We start from the raw sequence: 22,598 nt of genomic DNA, 5'->3' as shown, positions 1-22,598 counted from the left end.
TGAGGTTAGCCAAGAATTCTCTAGTCCCCCTGTTTAATAAAAAGAAAAGAAAAACGAAGAGGTTTAATTAATTCTTTAGATTTTTTTTCTTTTTTGAAGACGAATTCTTTAATTAGATAGTACTTAATTAAATAAGTGGAATCTTGTACTATCATTGAAATCTGGTTAGTGCAAGAATCTTCTCTTTGTCCCACCCACCAAATGCAAGTTGGCAAAGTAGTAGTTCAATATTCAACTAATTAATTGGGGGCAGGCAACAATTGGAATAGCTCTAATTAAAGCAAACATTTAGTATTTTATTAAGAGGCTTGGCTTTAATTTGCTATTGACTAGGAGTGTAACGACCCGCTCCATTTTTGTACAATATTGTCCGTTTTGGACGCCGAAAGCCCATAGACTTTCCAGTAGGTCACCCATTCCTGGACTATCCCAAGATGAGCACGCTTAACTGTGAAGTTTCTATGCGCTTTGGCCCGCCCTCACGGCTTTAAAAGGCCTTGTACAAGTAGGAGGGATCTTTTTCTTATAAACCATAACTTGCCCCCTCCCGTCCGGACGGAACCTGCTTCCTGCAGTACCTCCGGCCACCGGAAAGCGGGGTGTCACAAGGAGTAATTAAATAAATTACTAATAAAGAACGATAAATAAAGTTTGCATTTAATTGCTTAAGAAAAATTCTTAATTACGAACCTTTCGAATTGAGTAAAGGAGTGAAGTGAAAGACTACAGAGTGCATGCATGTTGGTATCTTCTCTCAATCCAATGGCCAATGCCCATATCTTTTACTACTACAAATAATCGGAATTTGAATTCCAACATGCAAGCAACATAATACTATTAATTAGTTTGGTGATCATCCCGTCCATTTTCCATGGCTTTTGATCCGAGCAATCCATTCCCTTAGCTGCCATTCCTTGTTGTTTAAGCCGCAAAATTCATGGGATCCAGGTCCCCTTATCTTTAGAGAAAGGCTACCCTCACCGCTTTGTTCATCGCTCCCCTTATCGCTCCATTTCACCTCTCTGTTTATCACATACGGTATATATATATACTTTCATGCCCCAATTTTAGAATTACTGACTCTAGCATTTCAACTGCTTTTCCCATTAATGGTCTTCATTCAAATTTTTTTTTTTTTGGCCAAGTTGATATAAAAGGCATATAGTAAGTCAAAAAATATTATACAAGAGGCCATGGCTTCACGTAATGAGGTGAATTCGGTCACATAATTAAATTTCTCTGTGAATGCCAAATAAGATTATTTATCAACTAATTCTGTCTCATAATTTTCAATTAATTGTCTAATGCACAAGGTTTATTTTCTTTTTCAACACAAACATAATTCGTGGATTATTAATAAAAGAAGAAGAAAATGGTGCCAGACTCCCATCAACTGTACTAAAACATTCTATTTCAATATCTTACAACTGTTCTTAGCTGTCAAAATATTTATACCCAGCCTAGATCTGCCCCGCATGACATTTTATTCTACTTCTATTTTTTTTATTAACGGTCAGCCTATACGAGTCAGCTCAAGCGAACCTCAACTAATCTCCTCTGCGATTCAGTCAAAGCCAAGTCATCCGCACCAGGACTAGGTAATTTGCAAGAAACTTCTTTTTTTGAGGCCTGACCGCAAGAATCTAATCCTGGTCAACTGTGCAGGGTACAAACCTACCAACCAAAACCGAACTAACTCTTTGGGGTCACGTACATGACATTTTATTTATCTATCATGTAACTGGAATGAAAACTCTTATTTTCTCGAGTTAACTTAGTTGGTTAGGACTCTTGCATGTCACTAACTAAAAGGTCAAGAGTTTGAATTTCTCCATCTGTGTGTATGATTGTTATTACGTTAGTATTTCTTGTGATTATTTCTTTCCCTAATGGGACTAGGGATTGGTTTAAAGTTTTTGGTTTTATATAGTACTAATTTTTATGATTGTATTACCGCTTGGACAACAAAACAAAAAAAAAAAAAGAAGAAAAAAACGAAGAGAATCCACAGAGATGGCTGTATCCATTAAAGTAATCGGATTCTAAACGTCAGTCAACTGCCTTTATAGTAGTAGTAGGAGTAGTATTTTATTAATCTATTTTATGCAATTAGCTTTAGAAAATAAATTATTTACACCGCTGGTATAAACATTTGTTTCATTGAAATTAATTATATTGCGCTACGTTGCTATATTTTATTGATTGAAACCATTGTTTTGCAACGTGACGCGATGTAATTGATTTGAATGAAACAAATATTTACACTGACGGTATAAAAAATTTATTATCTTACCTTTATGTATTCTGGTTCTTGATTGTTCCTTTGAACATGATCTAGGGATGCCCATGGAATAAGAATAACTAACACGGAGGCGGAGCTTACTAACAACGCCACAATGTTACCACTACTTTCTCCTAGATCCTGTCCGGACTAAGATCGAAAGCAATTGCAAATTGTGAAAATAACAAACAAGAAAGTACTACTGATCAGACAACCTCCGCATGGGTCTCAACCGCCCTCAGGCCAATCGACTACTACCTGAAACTTTCAGAGGCGGTGCGTCACAACTGACTTGTGTGTTTCTATGCCCTACTTCAGGATGTCTTAGATGTGAATTTAGAGGAGGTAATGACAATCCCTTGTTGTCGTGAATTCCATTCTAATTTCATCCCTTTACGAATCACACCATTTTTAGTCGTATTATTAAACGATAAGGGAGTTTATTTATTTTGAGTTTGAGTTGAGAAAATGGTGTCTTTACCAGCGGAATCGAACAAAGTTGCAGTTAGGCTTTAACGGCCCCCAATTCGTCCCAGCCAAATAGTCAGCATGGCAATTAAACCAGCTACTCTCTTTGTGATAAATTGAGAGATCATTATTTTATTTTGAGTTGTTCTAAAATGAAGATTCTTTTCCAAAAATGAAAGAAAAATTTTGGTAATTTTTTAATAAATGCCTCTCACATGTGAATATAAGTGTTAAAAAATAGTTAGAATGAAAGAGTAATAATGAAAATAATAGACATTATAGGTATATTATTACATATTTTCTTAAATAGGAGTAGTTGGATTTTTCAAAATGAACTCTCAATTTAAAAAGAAGAGAGTATAAAAAGCAGAGAATTTCAGGACCCACCATGAGCTTGGCTGTCACGTGGCAGACGGAGTACAAAATACACGTGTCACTCAACCGAGAGTTTGGAGTTGTTACGACATTTTGAACAGACAAAGGAAATCTCCCCAAATATTTTGTTCTAACTGTGTTTAATTGTACAGTTTCGTTCTTACGAATTTAAAATAAATTTAATTAATAATTTTATGGAGTTGATTTTTTATGGAATTTTATAAATAAATATTTTAAAACTTAGTATTTTTTTTTATTTTTTTGGATTCCAGGTGGACCCCACATGCGGTGTGCCGTGCGGCAATCCTATACTTTTTGTAAGAAAAATTCTAACTCTACACCCATCTACACATCCACTTACACATTCATACTTATAATAGGGATAGGTCCCACACATACAGGGTGTGTAGTGTGTACGGGCTCCACTCCTATTATAAATGTGGATATGTAATTGGGTGTGTAAGTGGGTGTGGAGGTAGAATGATTGCTTTTTGTAATCTTTCATCAGAAATGCTACTGGTACAGCGGCTGCTGTACAGCAGCCGCGTACAGATCACTTTTGTGCCCATCTCAAGTCCCGCAAAGATGATCGGAGCCACTCATGCTAATTTTGAAACAAAGTTGGATGATTCGTAAACACCCTTCCCGATATCGGATTGAAATGATTTTTTACAGTACAGCAGCCGCGTACAGATCACTTTTGTGCCCATCTCAAGTCCCGCAAAAATGATCGGAGCCACTCATGCCAATTTTGAAGCAAAGTTGGATGATTCGTAAACACCCTTCCCGATATCGGATTGAAATGATTTTTTACAGGAACCCTAAACGAAGTATTTTAAACAAAATGAGTGGCTCTAATCATCTTTGCAAAATTCAAAATGGGCACAAAAGTGATATGTACGCGGCTGCTGGCTGCTGTACAGCAGCCGCTGTACCAGTAGCAGCGTCCTTCATCTTTCACCCACCCCTCCCGCCTCGCCACCTCACATGTCACACCCCCAACAAACACCACACTCTCTTTCTCCCTCTATAAAACCGAAACCACCTACCTCCCTCTCTCCGCCCATCATCAGTTTCTTTCACCCCCTCTCTCTCGCCTTCTCTAATCGCATCTCTCTCTCTCTCTCTCTCTCTCTCTCTCTCTCTTTCGGTTGTCGGTTGCGTTCTTCTCCGTAACTCAAGTCTCGTAGAGCTCCGCAAACGGATAAGGACTGGCCGCAAATAGATAAGTCATACTATCATATTGGGTAACCATCTCATAATAATTACAAAATTTCGGATTTCACAGCTCCAGATCGCCCATTCCACGACGTTTACCTTCCTTGCTCAGGTCTTTTCCTCTGGTTTCGCTGATCCTTCTTGCCATTTACATTCCCATTAAGCAAAATCGTTAATTTGCCGGGAAAGCTTGGAGCTTCGCCAATTATTTTCCGGATAAAGGTGTAAAATTTCTATGATCGTGCGTTGGGATTGATTTCTATAAATAATGTCGGCGGCTTCGAGTTTTGTTCATCAAACGCGAAGCAACCCGTTTGCGAATTGCCAATTGAACGTGGTGCCTCTGAGAGGCTCGCGTCGTGTTTCTGTTGTCAAAAATCGGGCTACTAATGTTTCGGAGAGCAGATTGTACGGAACACGGCTGCGAGCGTCGGGTGGCGAGAGACTGTTACATGTATGGAAATCGGAGGGTCCGGGACGGGATCCGAAGCTGAGAGTGGTGATGGTGCGATCGGCATTGTCGCTGGTGCCGGAGAAGCCTCTCGGTCTGTACGATCCTTCGTTTGATAAGGATTCGTGTGGGGTTGGATTCGTCGCTGAGTTATCCGGAGAAAGCAGCCGGAAAACGGTACTCAACGCAAAACATAATTCATATATTCATGTTTATTATTTGTTGCTCAGATTTAATTTTGGCAAAAAAGGTATATTGTCAGTTGTGACCTTTCTTTAGAAAACGAACTGGCAGTTGGGGGTGGGTAGCCTCTATAGGGTATTAAATATTAATTAGGGTGCTGGCAATAAGCTAACAAATTGTATGGGGGAAAAAAAAACCGTACCCCAATACACCTTTTATATTTTTTCAAAGAACTTTCACTCAATTCCGTATATTTTTCACACATTTTAATACACTTTTTCAACTTTAATAACAAGCTAGTGAGCTGTTTTTAGCATTTTCATATTAATCGAGTTTAGGGTTGTAGATTATATTACCGAGTTTGAGCGGTTTAGGTAATCCATGTGGAAAGTGGGATACTCCACCTATAGTCAGATAGCACGGGGAGATATGGATTGAGGAGGTGATGAATTGACTTGAGACGGAAACTAGTCTTCGACCTGGTAAAGTGAGACCTAGCTTTTTATATATATATATATATATATATCATGTGAGATTTCTTGGAGGGATCCAACATTAAACTAAAGAAATAAATACACGGTAAGTATAGTAAGACATTATGAAATTTTGGCGTGAATGTTAGGTGCAAAGGGGCGTGTGCTGTAAGATTTACTGTGAGAGAATTCTTAGGAAAGTTTGTGCTGGTTAAATAAAACTTCACATTGTTACTCTCTTTTCTATGTTCTTTTTTTCTGTTTTCTTTTTGGATTTTTCGAATTCTGTGGTGAGAGAAGCTATGAAAGTTGTTTGGAGTTTGTGTGCTATTGTACAGTATGCACATTTTTATGTCCGTGAAATTCAGCCGGACCAATGTTCACTTGTTTTTCTTGTGATTTGGAAGGTGACGGATGCGGTGGAGATGTTGGTAAGGATGTCCCACAGAGGTGCTTGTGGTTGCGAAACCAATACTGGTGATGGGGCTGGTATTCTAGTCGCTCTTCCTCACGACTTCTACAAGGAGGTACATCAATTTAATACTATCTCATTTGGCTGGTGTTTGGTAGTCCATTACAGTATTTGATTTGGGATAGTTGTTTTTTCATTCTATCGTTAATGAACACCAGAAAAGTAAACAAGGAAAATGACATAACTAAGAGCATTTAAGAAGATTTTGTTGTTCTTTGAAATCTATAGGAAGGGTTAGTTATGTATTTATTTTATAATGAATGAACACCTAAAAAAGGAATAAAGAGAGGACTGTTAGTTTGGAAAGAAAAAAAAATTCATTTGAAGACAGGTACATTAATCTGACATCAGTTTTTCTGGTTTCTGGTACTTTTATATCTGATGGATGTGTTCATTATGGCTTTATTTTATCATGATTGAAACCATGAAGAAGGAAACAAAGAGAATGACCATACAATAGAGAAAGACAATTACCACAATTAACGTTGGGGAAAATTACGGCTGAGAACATTTGTTAATGCTGAAAATGCCCTTGGCGGGTATTAATTATCAAACACGTCCTTGGCCGTCAGTTTCCCTTAACGTTGTCTCAGGGAACTATTACATATTTATTTGGATTGTTGAACTCTGTAAGGCCGAATTCTATTGGTTTTGCTTGATTTTGTTACTATTTGCGTCCCAAAGTCCCTCTAACTGATTTATGCAACTATTGTTTTGATTTGTTGTCGGGTCACCATGCAATAGGTTGCCAAAGATGTGGGCTTTGAGCTACCACCGGCAGCGGAATATGCCGTGGGCATGTTCTTCTTGCCTACGTCTGAAAAGCGAAGGGAGCAAAGCAAGATTGTATTTGCTAAGGTAATTTGAGCATCAATTTATGTTCAGCTTGTATTCTCTCTCACACTTGCAAGTGTACATGGAACAGATATGTAATTGCATAGCTGAGATTAGCTCGAATACATTCTTACTTTGCGTTTCCTATACAAGCATGTTTTGGTTTTTTTGAGTTTTGTCTCCTAAGAAATCTGTCATTGTATTTCTAGGTTGCAGAGTCACTAGGACACACTGTCCTTGGCTGGCGCTCTGTCCCCACAAATAACTCAGGATTGGGAAATTCTGCTTTGCAGACCGAACCTGTTATTGAGCAAGTGTTTCTTACGCCCACTCCCAAGTCAAAAGCCGATTTTGAGCAACAGGTAGTGAGTGATCTATAAAGAAAATTCTGAGGTTTTTTTTTCACCTTTTGGAGGTCTATATAGTTGTTATAGTATATAAGTCATGGTTGTCGGACATGAATAGAGTTTTTTTGGGGGGTTAATCACATGAAAAAAGAAGAAGTTTCCCTTGATCAAGAAGCATCACTGCAGTAGTTTAAGCACTTCAATTGATTCAAGGAGCAGAACTTGCATGTTACTCTAATTATTATGTCATCTTTTTGATATAATTGCTTAAACTTCTGCAGCCTTATAAACATTTTGTTTTTTCTTTTTATTATGATAGTTGTACAAATTAAGGAGAATTTCAATGGTAGCTATCCGAGCTGCATTAAACCTCCAACATGGTGGCGTGAGGGACTTCTATATATGCTCACTTTCCTCAAGGTTTTTGTTTTCCCTTTCAGAAAGCCTTATTGTTTCTGTGGAATTTTAAAATCTTAGTTGGCCGCTGCTCTGCAGCCAGAGTACATTGTTGCAGTAAGAATCTCCATATCCCCAAACAAAAATAATTGCCTTTCTACTTGTGTTTTTCTTTTTCAGGACCGTTGTATATAAAGGCCAGTTGAAGCCCGACCAGTTGATGGAATACTATTATGCAGATCTTGGCAATGAAAGGTTTATGAGCTACATGGCCTTGGTAAATATATTTCCTTGTCGCTTTTCTTCTTTGTCCACTGACTCTACACTTCAACAAGCAGCATGGGACTACAGGTTAACTGAAGAGATGCGGGGTTGAGGAATGATCTCTTAAGTTCTTCCGCTCCCTTAAGTAATAGAATTTGGATGTCTATTGGACTCTATGCTCGAGTTGGTAAGGAGCCTCATTACCAAGTATATTGTGCCCGCAAAAACTTCGTCAAGCGTTCCATGTGAGCAGTTCTTGAGGATAAACTTACACAAAAGTAGTGGTGTTGAGTCGAAAGTATTTAGGGTTTCCATGGTTTGGTGTCACACTATGTTACCATGTTTGCATGTGTAAAGTTAGGTTCCATATTGTCTGGAATGTTGATGGGATTGAGACTGAAAGTTATGGACCTTTTTTTGGTGCAGATACACTCTCGATTCTCAACAAACACATTTCCTAGCTGGGACCGTGCTCAGCCCATGCGTGTCTTAGGTCATAATGGTGAAATTAACACACTTCGGGGAAATGTGAACTGGTAAGTTCTTGAGAACTAGTTCATGTATTGTTCTTATGATCCCATTTCCTTGTCGTGGATAAAGTGTGGTGGTTTTGATTTGATTGCCGAGGGATGTGAACACTAATGACCTGATTTGACTAATGGAATTATGATAACCTTGGTTGTTTGTTGGATTCCCTGGGGCCAAACCAGTGGAATTGATTACGATATGTCCAATTTTCTTGTCTCCAAAAGTAATGCAGACAATCAAATACTTGCCTGACTATTATATGCATGGAAAGTGATGCGGGCGGCAGCATCAAAGAACCAAATTTGCCGCTTAGTTTGACCTTACTGATATCACAGACAAACCTTGTTGCAATACCAGCAAAGTTCAAATAGGAACATCTGATTAAAAGGAGGACAGGAGGTCAATACATGCAATGTGTTCCCCAGCGGACTTGAGTAAAAACCAGAAGTAACCATTAGATAACCTAAGGAAAGGTCCGCTTAGTCTGAAACAATTGATTGATGTTTATGATAACAATTTAGGATGAAGGCACGCGAGGGTCTTCTGAAGTGCAAGGAGCTTGGCTTGTCAAAGGATGAGATGAAGAAGCTTTTACCTATTGTAGACACCAGCTCGTCTGATTCAGGTTTGGATTCGAAATATTTTTTTTTTTTATTCCATAGACCCATATACACAGGCGTCCAACATGATCCATGTTTGCCGATTCAAGGAGAAGAGATATAGCCACTCACTTTTGGCGGTTGTTTGAATTATTCTGATTATCTTGTTTCTAAGTTTCCCTCTTTTTCCAGGGGCTTTTGATGGCGTCCTTGAGCTTTTGGTTCGAGCTGGTAGAAGTATTCCAGAAGCTATCATGATGATGATCCCAGAAGCCTGGCAAAATGACAAGAACATGGATCCTCATCGGAAAGCCTTGTATGAGTACTTTTCAGCACTTATGGAACCGTGGGATGGCCCCGCTTTGATATCATGTAAGAGTTCCAAAAAGACCTTTTGATTTTCACATTGAGTTGGTTCCCCTGCAACCTTTGGTTTGTGCTCACGGAAACAGTATGCAGTTACTGATGGCCGCTATCTTGGAGCTACACTGGATCGCAATGGACTGCGTCCTGGTCGATTTTATGTTACTCACAGTGGACGAGTTATAATGGCAAGTGAAGTAGGAGTAGTTGATATTCCACCTGAAGATGTGTCCAGGAAAGGAAGACTTAACCCTGGCATGATGCTTCTGGTGGATTTTGAGAACCATGTTGTTGTAGATGATGAAGCACTGAAACAGCAGTATTCACTTGCAAGACCATATGGAGAGTGGCTTAAAAGGCAAAAGATAGAGTTGAAAGACATTGTAGAATCAGTTAGAGAATCCGAGATGCTTCCTCAGGCCATTGCAGGAGTTGTTCAAGTGAGTGTAACTTGTCTTTCTCACCCTTTTATTTATTTATTTTTTGTGGGAATTTCTCATTAGTCCTAATTTTTTGTGGTATGTAACCAGGCATCTAATGATGACGACATGGAAAACATGGGTATTCATGGTTTGTTGGCTCCGTTAAAGGCTTTTGGGTATTTTTCTCTTTTGCACTGCTATTGCTTTATGGATTATTTTTCACGTGCAAGCTTATGGGGAAGTGAATTTAATTGCTAGCCTTCTTATGCAGGTACACTATTGAATCCTTGGAGATGCTACTACTTCCTATGGCAAAGGATGGAATTGAGGCCCTTGGTTCAATGGGGAATGATGCTCCCTTGGCGGTGATGTCAGACAGAGAAAAACTCACATTTGAGTATTTCAAGCAGATGTTTGCTCAAGTTACCAATCCCCCTATTGATCCTATTCGGGAGAAGATAGTCACCTCCATGGAGTGCATGATTGGTCCAGAAGGTGATCTTACTGAGACTACTGAAGACCAATGTCATCGCCTCTCGCTAAAAGGTCCCCTTGTAACCACTGAACAAATGGAAGCAATTAAAAAGATGAACTATAGAGGCTGGCGTAGCAAAGTCATTGATATAACGTATTCCAAAGACCGTGGTACAAAGGGGTTGGAGGAGACCCTGACTAGGATCTGTTCAGAAGCTCATGATGCAATTAAAGAGGGTTATAAGACGCTGGTGCTTTCTGACAGAGGTAATATATCCTGGACTAGGATTGACCTGAAAATTATGGAACACTATGTCCCGTTATCCTTCACTCTTTTATTCTCCATATGTCCCACTTAGTTATTCTTTTCGGGCAGTCGTGCCCTTTAATCGGGTCAACAAGTATATTTTCAGAAAGAGATACTAAAATATTTTCCCACCAATCGATAGACAAAGTTTTCAAAATCATCGAATGAATGTTGTATCTTCTAAAATGGGATGCACCGACGTAGGCAGTAGAATTGTAGGTAAACATTATTGGTGTACCACATTACTAAGTTGTACTTTGTCCAACTGTGTAGCCTTCTCGTCGAAACGAGTTGCTGTAAGTTCCCTTTTGGCTGTTGGTGCTGTCCATCAACATCTGGTTAAAAAGCTTGAACGCACTCGAATTGGGTTACTTGTTGAATCCGCTGAGCCCCGTGAAGTGCACCATTTTTGTACACTGGTTGGATTTGGTGCAGATGCTATATGCCCTTATTTGGCCATAGAAGCAATTTGGAGACTGCAGGTTGATGGAAAGATTCCACCCAAACCAACTGGTGAGTTCCACTCAAAGGATGAGCTGGTCAAGAAGTACTTCAAGGCAAGCAACTATGGAATGATGAAAGTTCTTGCCAAAATGGGTATATCAACTTTGGCATCATACAAAGGTGCACAGATTTTTGAGGCAGTTGGTCTTTCATCAGAAGTGACGGATAGGTGCTTTGCTGGAACTCCAAGCAGAGTTGAGGGAGCAACATTTGAAGCGCTTGCCCTTGACGCTCTTCATTTACACGAGCAGGGATTTCCTATGCGGGCCTTTCCTCCTGGAAGTGCTGAGGCTGTATCGTTGCCTAATCCTGGGGATTACCATTGGCGGAAAGGTGGTGAGGCTCACCTAAACGACCCCCTTGCTATAGCCAAGTTGCAAGAGGCTGCCAGGGGTAATAGCGTGGCGGCCTATGAAGAATACTCCAAGCGCATACAAGAATTGAATAAAACTTGCAATTTGAGGGGGCTTTTGAAATTTAAAAAGGTTGATGTGAGAGTTCCTTTAGACGAAGTGGAACCAGCAAGTGAGATTGTGAAGCGGTTTTGTACTGGAGCCATGAGTTACGGATCCATATCCTTGGAGGCACATACCACCCTCGCCATTGCTATGAACAGGATTGGGGGAAAGTCAAATACAGGTATGCGGTATGCCGTTATTAAAAAAAATTCAGGGTTATTTATGTCGCCGAATTACCATTCTTCTGCTATAATGACTCCTTTTTCTCTTCCTTTTAATGTCCAAAATATCACTCTACACTTTGTGGAATGTGGTTTTGAACTAAATAGTTCATTCTTTCTTTGGATTTTTCCTACTCCAGTGCTCTCCTTCAAGATCCATTTATGTAGTGGTGGTTTTATTTATACTGGTTGGCCAATTTTGTGTACTTTGCTTCTCCACAAATTTCGTAGCCTTCCAGTAGCTGTTTCTGGAACAACATTTGCTTGTCAAAAGGGTATGGATTTGTTGCCATGTTCTTTTTTCCTTGCACTTATTTTCTTGTAACTTATTTCTAGGTGAGGGAGGTGAGAATCCAACTCGTATGGAGCCTCTTCCAGATGGTTCAATGAATCCGAAGCGGAGTGCTATTAAGCAGGTTGCAAGCGGAAGATTCGGGGTTTCCAGTTATTACCTCACAAATGCCGATGAGCTACAGATAAAAATGGCACAGGTATATTTCGAACCCTCACTAGAACTCCATAGTGTCTTCTAGGTTAATGTTTCTTTCGTAACTGCTCATATATCCCCATTAGTCAGTCTATTCCAATTGGACCAGCTCTTCTTCATGGTTATGAATTTATGTTCATGGACAGATGATGCTGTGTCTGCAAAGCACCTCTGGGTGCCTTTGCATCTCTAACTGATACCTACCTTTGGCATTTGGTGAGGTCAAATATTAACTGAAATTGTTTCTTTATGTGCATTGGATTTGTATCTAATGTTGTCTTAAAATTTGCATAGGGGGCCAAGCCTGGTGAAGGTGGTGAACTTCCTGGCCACAAGGTTATTGGAGACATTGCTGCCACTAGGAATTCCACTCCTGGGGTGGGATTAATCAGCCCACCTCCCCATCACGATATCTACTCGATTGAAGACCTTGCTCAGTTGATTCATGATCTTAAGGTAAGTTGCAAGTGCTGTACTGCTTCTTCTTCTTAAAGTTTTTATCGAGTACTATATTGCGGCATTATGATGTCGATCTCATTACAAGCCTTATAAGCTGCTTCTGTGTGTATATATATCCATGTCTGTCAACCGGTTCAGTGGTAAAAAACTCAGCATACTAACCTCTATGTTGTGGGTTTGTGTCTGAGTACATCATTTTTTGGCACATAATTCCAAAATTTAGGTCTGTAACCAATATACCATTCCCAGACACCCTTTAAATTTTCGATGTAACCATTGCATCACATTCTGATGCTAAAGTGGTGTAACAAACTACCATGTGTGCATTGCACCCATCATATAAACATAATCAATTAATTTCCCTGATCCCACTAACTGGTACATCTGCATAATGGGGTTCACTGTGCACAAATGGCAGATTGTTAAGGCGATGACACAGTGCTACGGTTGTGTTGAAACCCCATTGATAGATACTAACTGAGCATACATTTTTGGTCTAGTATACTGTATACCTGACTTGTTTCTCCATAATAATGTAGAACGCCAATCCAGGGGCTCGAATCAGTGTGAAGTTGGTATCCGAAGCTGGTGTGGGAGTCATAGCTAGTGGGGTAGTGAAGGGGCATGCAGATCATGTATTGATCTCAGGTCACGATGGAGGCACAGGCGCATCCCGATGGACTGGCATCAAGAGTGCCGGACTCCCTTGGGAACTTGGTCTCGCCGAAACTCACCAAACACTAGTTGCCAATGACCTTCGGGGCCGAACAGTCCTCCAAACAGATGGCCAACTCAAAACTGGAAGAGATGTGGCCATTGCTGCACTTCTTGGTGCGGAGGAGTATGGCTTCAGCACTGCTCCCCTCATTACACTTGGATGCATCATGATGCGGAAGTGCCACAAAAACACTTGTCCAGTTGGCATTGCTACACAAGATCCAGTACTAAGAGCGAAATTTGCCGGAGAACCTGAACATGTTATAAACTTCTTTTTCATGCTAGCAGAGGAGGTGAGACAAATCATGTCTCAGCTTGGATTTCGAACAATCAATGAAATGATTGGTCGTTCCGATATGCTTGAAGTGGATAGAGAAGTGACAAAAAACAATGAGAAGCTTAAGAATATTGATCTCTCTCTATTACTTAGGCCGGCTGCTGACATCCGCCCAGAGGCCGCCCAGTACTGTGTACAGAAACAAGATCATGGTTTAGAAATGGCTTTGGATCAAAAACTCATAACTCTGTCCAAAACTGCAATAGAAAGAGGTCTTCCTGTATACATTGAAACTGAAATTTGCAATGTGAATCGTGCTGTTGGAACCATGCTTAGCCATGAAGTGACGAAGCGCTATCACTTAGCGGGGCTTCCGGGTGATACCATACATATCAAACTCCATGGAAGTGCAGGCCAAAGCCTTGGAGCTTTTCTTTGCCCTGGAATCACACTTGAGCTTGAAGGTGATAGCAACGACTATGTTGGGAAAGGGCTATCAGGTGGCAAAATTGTCGTCTATCCTCCAAAAGGAAGTGGATTTGATCCCAAGGATAACATTGTGATTGGTAATGTTGCTCTCTATGGGGCAACAAATGGGGAAGCATATTTTAACGGTATGGCGGCAGAAAGGTTCTGTGTCCGCAATTCTGGGGCTAGAGCAGTTGTAGAAGGTGTCGGTGATCATGGATGTGAGTACATGACCGGTGGAACTGTTGTTGTGCTTGGGAAAACTGGGAGGAATTTTGCTGCGGGCATGAGTGGGGGAATCGCCTATGTTCTTGATGTTGATGCCAAGTTTGAAACGCGATGCAACCTTGAGTTGGTAGATCTTGATAGAATCGAAGAAGAAGAAGAAGATGTTATGACACTCAAAATGATGATACAGCAACATCAGCGTCACACAAACAGCCAACTAGCCAGAGAAGTTCTTTCTGATTTTGATGGCCTTTTACCCAAATTTGTTAAGGTCATTCCTAGAGATTATAAGCGGGTTCTTTCAAGCATGAAAGTAGAGGAAAGTGGTAGAGAGGGTGCAGAAAGGATTAGTAAAGAAGTTGATGAGCATGAAGAGGTGGAGATATTGGAGAAAGATGCATTTGAAGAGCTTAAGAAGTTAGCTGCTGTCTCCACAAATGGCAAAGTCATGCAGGTAAATTCTCTTATTCATCTAAGATTCCTTACAAGATATGAGATTTCCGTCATACAGATCAAATAATATGTTAAAGAGTTATCGTATAATTCCTTCGATTAAGTGCTTCAATTGGGCATATGTTTCTGACTAGAACTTATTTTTTCTCCAGATTATAAGAACATTTTACGTCACTCTAATGGATGTTTTTTTGTGAATGTTATTATGTAATCCCATGATTGTTTTTCTGAAAAAAGCAAAACGTCGTTACTCTAAATTTGTTAGAAGTCCAGATATTTTGTCCTCACTCTCTCCAAATTTGTATTTTTGAACAAAACTTTTACACCCTGGATTCCCTCTCAGCCTCACCAACACTTCCCCCTTTATTGGGTACTAATGTACTATGTGGCGTGTTTATGACTTTTTTTTTTTTTGGGAATAGAACTTGTTTGTGTATGACTTGTAACCCATAAAAGGGCCTTAGCTATTCTGATAAGAGTTTTGGAATTTGCAGAAAGTTGCAGAGGCTGATCAATTAAAGAGGCCAACACGAGTTCCTAATGCTATAAAAAATGGGGGATTCATTGCATATGAACGCGAGGGCATCTCGTACAGGGATCCTAATGTTAGAATGAATGACTGGAAAGAGGTCATGGAAGAAGCCAAGCCCGGCCCACTTCTAAAGACGCAATCCGCTCGCTGTATGGATTGCGGTACTCCCTTCTGCCATCAGGTGAGTAAGAATAATTCCACCACTTTGTCTTCTTGTTTTTATTTTTGCTTATGATTCAAAACCTCCTAAACTGTTGCCATTTTTCAGTTCTGTACCTTGATTTTGTTTTCGATAATGTAGGAGAATTCGGGATGTCCTCTTGGGAATAAAATACCTGAGTTCAATGAGTTAGTGTATCAAAACAGGTGGCGTGAAGCATTAGATCGCCTGCTGGAGACCAATAACTTCCCAGAGTTTACCGGTCGGGTGTGCCCTGCTCCTTGTGAGGGTTCTTGCGTCCTTGGTATTATTGAGAACCCAGTATCTATCAAAAGCATTGAATGCTCTATCATTGATAAGGCTTTTGAGGAAGGATGGATGGTTCCACGACCTCCCCTCAGAAGAACTGGGTAAGCTTTTACCCCTTGCATAGCTACATGTATTTCCTGTCGTCCCCTAAGAGTTATTTAGGTGATATCGTCGTGGTTCTTGGATTTTGTAGTTACATCCATAACCTATTAGCAGAATGGTACTTCTTTTCAAATATCTGAAAACTGGAATCTAAACATCTTTGTTCTTACAGGAAAAAAGTTGCTATTGTTGGGAGTGGGCCCGCTGGTATGGCAGCTGCTGATCAGTTGAATAGAATGGGTCACACCGTAACGGTGTTTGAGCGTGCCGATAGAATTGGGGGCCTTATGATGTATGGAGTTCCTAACATGAAGGCTGATAAAGTTGATATAGTTCAAAGAAGGGTTGACCTTATGGCAAAGGAGGGCGTTAATTTTTTGGTGAATGCTAATGTTGGAAAAGATCCTTCGTACTCACTGGATCAGCTTCGCAAGGACAATGATGCAATTGTTCTAGCTGTAGGATCCACAAAACCAAGGTATATATTTATGCTCTGATCTTACGTGAAACAAAATACGTCATCAAAATGTCCTTTTTATTGTTTTAATTCTCTTCAAATTTCTTTTGAACATGCTAACGAAAGTGAACAATTGGGACAGGGACCTACCTGTACCCGGACGGGAGCTATGTGGGGTCCATTTTGCGATGGATTTTCTTCATGCAAATACCAAAAGTTTGCTTGATAGCAACCTAGAGGATGGTAAGTACATCTCAGCTAAGGGAAAGAAGGTAGTGGTAATTGGTGGAGGAGACACCGGAACAGATTGCATAGGAACATCCATCCGGCACGGCTGTAGCAACATGGTAAATCTAGAGCTCCTTCCTGAGCCTCCTCGAACCAGGGCTCCAGGCAACCCTTGGCCACAGGTTTGTACATTTGTACAGTGCATAAGACAATTCCTAAGGATGTCAGTTATATGGTGCTGTGTTTAGACCATAGATTGGTCGAGGGATTTATGGAGGAAAAGGGAAGATATAGAAGATAAGGAAAAAAAGATGATGCAGGAAGCTGAATTATTTCTTCGTTTTACCTATCAGTTTCCTTCCCTGGGGCTCTTTGGAGCTTGGATTCATATAATGATACAGTGTGCAAAATCTACAATCTCAAAATCTGTAGGAAAAAATTGTCATAGACATGCACATCTTTTTTTTCTTTTTTTTTGGTTGACTTGGTAGGGAAGGTAACATAGCTTGATTGTGGATCCTTTATCTTTTCTTTTCCCTTCACAAATCCAAGGAGTAATCTATGATCAGAACTTAGCCTAGTTAATCCCTGGTTGGTCTTACCACATGGCATCATCTCCATTTCTTAGTTCGGAAGACTTGCATGATATGGTAACTAAAAGGAAAATTCAAACTATGTTTTGATTGGTCTAAAAAAGCAAAGTTTTTTTTGTAAGAGGGTGGTGCCTTCTAGTCTGGAGCATTTCTAGTGAAGCAGGTTGTAAGAACTGGTGGATGTTTTGGTATGCATGTCCAGGACTGGGTTTCACAGACTGAATGGAAGAGTTCATCTCTAATTCACGAGAAGTGGAAATCTTGCAGTATCAAATCCCCCCTTTTCTACTCATTTTAGATTTGATGATTTGTTCCCTTTATTTTCTTTTTGGTTTGCAGTGGCCTCGCATATTCCGCGTAGACTATGGGCATCAAGAAGCCACGACCAAGTTTGGGAAAGACCCTAGGTCGTACGAGGTATTAACTAAGCGGTTTGTGGGAGATGAGAATGGGGTTGTGAAAGGACTTGAGGTGGTACGTGTCAAGTGGGAGAAGGATGCTGACGGGAGGTTTCAATTTAAGGAACTCGAAGGCACTGAAGAGATGATCGAGGCGGACCTAGTACTACTAGCTATGGGATTCCTTGGTCCCGAATCGGTTAGTATCCTAACTTTCTACTCTCTCAAATTTTGTGAGGACAGAAACAAAGGAGTGAGAGTGATGTGGATGGTTAGGCTAATTTGTCTTCCTACTTACACCATTCAAATGCGTTATGCATTCCATTTACACCAGAGTTCAATATATTACGGGGGAAAATCGGCAGTTTTGTCATTCTTTTCACTTACCAATTTATCATTCTTTTCAACCGTCAAGTGTTACTTTTACCTAAAATTGCTGAGAAATAGAAGCTTGAAATTGACTATTACTTGAAGCTGGATTGAAGCATCATGTTGAACTAAAATTCAAATGGCCATATATCCTGTATTTAGTATGAACTTTGCTGTCAGAACTAAACACCCCTCCAATATGAGACAAAACATGGGATATACAATATCATTATCAATTCTCTCATTGCTAGGCAGGTAAGATTGTTTATCGTATGGGATTACATCCCTTCACTATCAGTCTAGTCCAATAAATAGGGTTGAAGGTCAAGTTTGAAGGTTTTTGGCAAAAAAAATGTAACACTTCAATCTGAGACCAAGTGCCCCAAAGTGAATATTTGCCTTGTTAATATCTACCTATAAATGTGATGTATAGAAATTCAGGAGGAAATATGTTGCTAAGTTATTTCCAACTGACTGTTAATGGTCCATATTTCCTTCAGATAATATCGGAAAAACTGGGCTTGGAGCAAGACAATAGATCAAACTTCAAAGCAGAGTATGGCCACTTCACAACCAACGTTGAAGGTGTCTTTGCTGCAGGGGATTGCCGGCGAGGCCAGTCTCTGGTGGTTTGGGCCATCTCAGAAGGTCGGCAAGCTGCTTCGCAGGTTGACAATTATCTCATGAGAGAAGAAAAAGACCACACACTCAGGCTAGATAGACCAGGTGACGACTCCATCAAGAGGCAACAAGAGAGCACAAAACAGATTGTAAGTACATAGAGCAATTAACTGGATAACTTATAGGGGGTGGCTGCACTACAAGAAAAAGGGACAATTGCAAGTGTGATTGTGTATAGGTCAGTACTCAGTAGTATTCTTTAATCTTTTAAATGGTTATTTATTTATGTATTATTGTCTTGTTTATAATCTCTTTATGAGTTGCTTGAAAGGTGCTCACGTGCCGGTCGATAGGGATACTGTACAGTTTGTTCTTTTGATATTTACTGGAAATGGTAATTATTTTGCAGCAATTCAAGTGGTTTGTTATTCAGATTATAGAATTTGATATGTAAATTCCGTCCAACACAATGGTTTGTCAGATCAACAGGCTTCTCACAGTGATCTGTATTACCTCTCAGTTTTGTTTTGATAACTGGTTTGTCCGAGCTGTCTTATGTGCACCTAGAACCGGAGATCTTTGGGTCTATAATCACAATTCTCAATGCATGTCATTCTAGTTTATGTTAAGCCTGTTGTTTACTATGATACTTGGAAGGGGTATACTAGAAATGTAAGCTGCAATTCCCGGCCATCACGCCAGTCTAATGCTAAGCCTCATTTGGGCATCAAATAATTGGTCTGGTAAGGGGCTTAAAGCTCTTTCTAATGCAGAACTAAATCCAGCTTCCCTTCACTTCTCCCTAGCATCATAACATGTAAACTGCATGCTTATGGATTTTTGCAAGAAGTTTTGTACATTGGTAAAAGCTCAAACATTTTCTCAGCACAATGGTGACCATGAAATGGCTCAGGTGGCTGCCAAAATGGAAGAAAGAGAGAGGGAAGTCATGGAACTTTTAAAAGAAGTTGCATTTCACCATTCCGGCTCAAGTTTTGTGCAGCATATGATAAATACAGATTCATAGCTTTATGAATTTCTAGGCAAGGTTAAAACAGAACACTACGTCGAACTTGCAGTACATACATGAGTGGATTAAATTTATAGAAGAAATGTTGAAACACTGCCTTCCCTCCTGATATGTCATCTGAAAGTCACAAGCAGCCGCCCAACTGCAAAAGCCAGATGCAGGGATAAACAAAAGGAAAGTGCTGATAAAAGCCCACTAGGCTGTTCTTAAGATTGAAAAAGTATATTGAAATGTGAAAAAAGCATATAAAAGTGTGTGAAAATGTATTGGACACTTTGTTTACCTATGTTAAACTCAGTGGGTTGCCAATAGAAGGTTCCTAAACAAAAAGGTAAATGCCTTGTTTGGATCAAGATTTGGAAATTTTTTTCCAACTCAAAAAACACTTAATATCCCCACTTCCAATCATTACTCTTCACTCAATACCCCCATCTCCAATTATTATTCTCATTTCTCTCTCTACTCATTACCCCTTCCAATCATTACTCTCATAAAAAATTTTTCAAAAACTCATCCAAACACAGCAGAAGAAAAGAAGCATACGGGTCAGAGATCTAATCAGAAAATTCCTATATGATTGACGGACTAAGCATTAACGGCTTTATCTCAGTCATGTTCACATCACAAGTCCCAATCTACAAAAGGAGAGGAGTTTTGACAGGTAGGATGGAGTATCTCAATGCCTGAATACCTATTTTCAGATCCTTTAGGTCAAAAATATTTATTTATATCCAATACATTCTTGGGTTGCTGATTATAGAACCAGATTGTCAAGCATAAAGATTCAAACTAGTAATCTTCATCATCATTATTCTATCATATTTGTGCCAATCATCAAACACTTACTTTCGCTAGAACACTTAACAAGAACTCAATGTACAAGATCAGAGTTTTAAGACTGGATTCAATTGATCCAACCTCAGCTAGAAAAAGTGCATATTGTAAAAAAAAGAAGTTACTCACCAGAATGGCATCTATTTCCCTTTCCGAGACAGGTGTGCGCTTCGGCTGGAGTGAAGCTTTCCCTCCGACAGCAGTGTTAATAGGAGCTGCTGGAACATCCGACATTGTCTGCTGAGCATCCCACTCTTTTTCTGCAGCTTGAATTTGGGATGAACCTGAACATTGATAATATAGCACAAAAGCATCTCAGGTAACTGTGCAACTGGGAGGAGGGTACGTATATAGGAGAACCCAACTTCAACGAATGGCACACGACAAATCATTTGAAAGGCCTACCACAACAAGACCTATAATGTTAGTTTAGAAGTACACTGAATGCCCATCAATCCAAAGCGTGAAACAATCTACTAAAGTATAAACTTGAGATATTCAAGCTTAAGCTAGCATTTGCAATGAAAAGACTGGATGGGAGATGGATAGGATGCTCCAGAAGAGTCTGCGCTCCAGGGTACCAGCAAATACCATATGAAGAATAGTGGATGGTATAGTTAATGAGGAATGAGGTTCGACAACTTAAACGCAAAAAATGACAAGAGGTTAGCAGTCAATGCCTATATTGCATGGCCACTTCTAAATTCACGAAATACATGTGTCGGACACTCACACTTGAGTATGGACACACAAGGTATGTATCTGACATTTGAGTAGAACATTCACCAAACATCATACACAGTAATTCAAGTTCATAATATATGATATATCTCCTACAATGTGCATGAAATGCTCTCTGCCACATTTTGAAACAAATTCGATAGGGGAGTATTTGCCACTCCCCAAATTCTTAACCACACTCCCCATGCGAGTGCCAAAATCAATCTCCCCTAAAAGTTTACAATTTGGGGAGTGCGCACTCCCCTAGGGAGTGTCGGTTAACAATTTGGGGAGTGGCAAAATCACTCCCCATTCAATAACACAATCATGTTAAAAAAGCTGAATATTTTGCCATGTCCATCTGAGTACATATATCTCAGTATCTCAGCTTGCAATTTCAGCCCCTTTAAAAGCTGCGAAACAGGTTGTCAGAGTTTGCTCCATATAGTTGGAAGATCATCCAAAAAACAGTACAGGTAAAAGGTAGACAAATCAAAGATGCACCAAGAAGGGGTCTACAAAATTTAGCAGTAGCAACCAATGAGCTGAAAGTTAAACAACAAAACTTGCACAAATCCGTAGCTCGAAACATGAACTAAAACATAATTCAGAAGCACAAACCTTAATCAGACAAGAAAATTGCCAGGAGCCAAAAAAAAATAAAAAATTACATTGGGGAAAAAGGGAAAAAGTCAGTCAAACATAGTATAGGGGAAGATGGGAAGGTGACAAGGGCAGAGGGAGGTGAGAGACCTGAAGCTGGGGGTTTCGGGTGTCTCTGTGGGAATTTGATGCGAGGAATTCTCTTCATCGCTTGCCCTCCTCCACCCATCTCTCTCTCTCTCTCTCTCTCTCTCTCAGGATATTGAAGAAGAGGTTGTCTTGAATCATAAACCCGATGGCAAAATTCCTTTCATCCCACTTGCCATCCCAATAGAAATCTCCACTGGTTTGTTTCCATTTTTGCCCAAACAAAAAAGAAGTGCACCTATGGTACCATCACGTGTATTAGGCCCTGTAACATCATAATCGCGTTTGCGTGCTGAGGCTTCATCATGTACGGATAGTATTAAGAGCTTGTTTAGTTCCAATAGAAGATTATGAAAACTCAAATTTGGTCATCCGTCCATCGGTTTGTTTTATTGGGGGAGGGCAATAATGCAATAACAAGTTCACTCTTTAGCCATTTGTCTTGCTAGGGTCATAATTTGGCTTCTTATTGTTTTTCTTTTTACAAAAATTAAGTCCATCGTTATTATCTGTTGATGCTCAAAAACGACAACGTTTTGACACTCATGATGGAATTGTCATTACTCCTACTTCATCCAAACTATTTGAGTTGCGTAAAAAAATAAAATGAGTTTAATTACTCCTACTTCATCCAAACTATTTGAGTTGCGTAAAAAAATGAAATGAGTTTAATTTAATGGTTTAGATTTAAAAAGAGGTTGAAATGGCACTGAACAGGTACAGCAACAGTGTTAGTAATTTTTTGCTTTTTACATTGCAAGCAAGTTA

At 39.8% G+C, this 22,598-nt stretch overlaps 2 protein-coding genes across 2 annotated transcripts; one reads left to right on the top strand and one right to left on the bottom strand.

The window, feature by feature from the left end:
- Window positions 1–4,113: 4,113 nt before the first annotated feature.
- On the top strand, window positions 4,114–18,908 carry LOC131301738 (glutamate synthase 1 [NADH], chloroplastic-like). Its single transcript, XM_058328136.1, has 22 exons — window positions 4,114–4,970; window positions 5,857–5,976; window positions 6,666–6,779; window positions 6,965–7,117; window positions 7,422–7,522; window positions 7,679–7,775; window positions 8,189–8,298; window positions 8,812–8,915; window positions 9,082–9,261; window positions 9,349–9,692; window positions 9,783–9,850; window positions 9,946–10,415; window positions 10,729–11,598; window positions 11,975–12,129; window positions 12,420–12,581; window positions 13,124–14,728; window positions 15,222–15,440; window positions 15,561–15,829; window positions 16,003–16,308; window positions 16,430–16,697; window positions 17,448–17,705; window positions 18,376–18,908. Exons 1-22 carry the CDS (start codon window positions 4,611–4,613, stop codon window positions 18,655–18,657), a joined length of 6,615 nt encoding a protein of 2,204 aa, XP_058184119.1. The 5' UTR covers window positions 4,114–4,610; the 3' UTR covers window positions 18,658–18,908.
- Window positions 18,909–19,452: 544 nt separating this feature from the next.
- On the bottom strand, window positions 19,453–22,055 carry LOC131301739 (uncharacterized). Its single transcript, XM_058328137.1, has 3 exons — window positions 21,834–22,055; window positions 20,490–20,644; window positions 19,453–19,668 (listed from the first exon to the last, which is right to left on the bottom strand). Exons 1-3 carry the CDS (start codon window positions 21,910–21,912, stop codon window positions 19,651–19,653), a joined length of 252 nt encoding a protein of 83 aa, XP_058184120.1. The 5' UTR covers window positions 21,913–22,055; the 3' UTR covers window positions 19,453–19,650.
- Between the last annotated feature and the right edge of the window lie 543 nt (window positions 22,056–22,598).

This window comes from Rhododendron vialii, chromosome 9a (genome assembly GCF_030253575.1).
Source record: "Rhododendron vialii isolate Sample 1 chromosome 9a, ASM3025357v1".
Taxonomy (NCBI): domain Eukaryota; kingdom Viridiplantae; phylum Streptophyta; class Magnoliopsida; order Ericales; family Ericaceae; genus Rhododendron; species Rhododendron vialii.
The sequence above is the reverse complement of the archived record's forward strand: the minus strand, read 5'-3'. Positions and strand labels throughout refer to the sequence as shown.

Bases quoted from the DNA above. Each gene is read 5' to 3' on its own strand.
- LOC131301738 (XM_058328136.1), top strand. From the start codon at position 4,611: ATGTCGGCGGCTTCGAGTTTTGTTCATCAAACGCGAAGCAACCCGTTT. The intron at 15,441-15,560 runs GTGAGTAAGAAT...TCGATAATGTAG, and splicing joins GTACTCCCTTCTGCCATCAG to GAGAATTCGGGATGTCCTCT. The intron at 15,830-16,002 runs GTAAGCTTTTAC...TTGTTCTTACAG, and splicing joins CCTCCCCTCAGAAGAACTGG to GAAAAAAGTTGCTATTGTTG.
- LOC131301739 (XM_058328137.1), bottom strand. From the start codon at position 21,912: ATGGGTGGAGGAGGGCAAGCGATGAAGAGAATTCCTCGCATCAAATTC. The intron at 20,645-21,833 runs GTCTCTCACCTC...ATCAATGTTCAG, and splicing joins CCCGAAACCCCCAGCTTCAG to GTTCATCCCAAATTCAAGCT.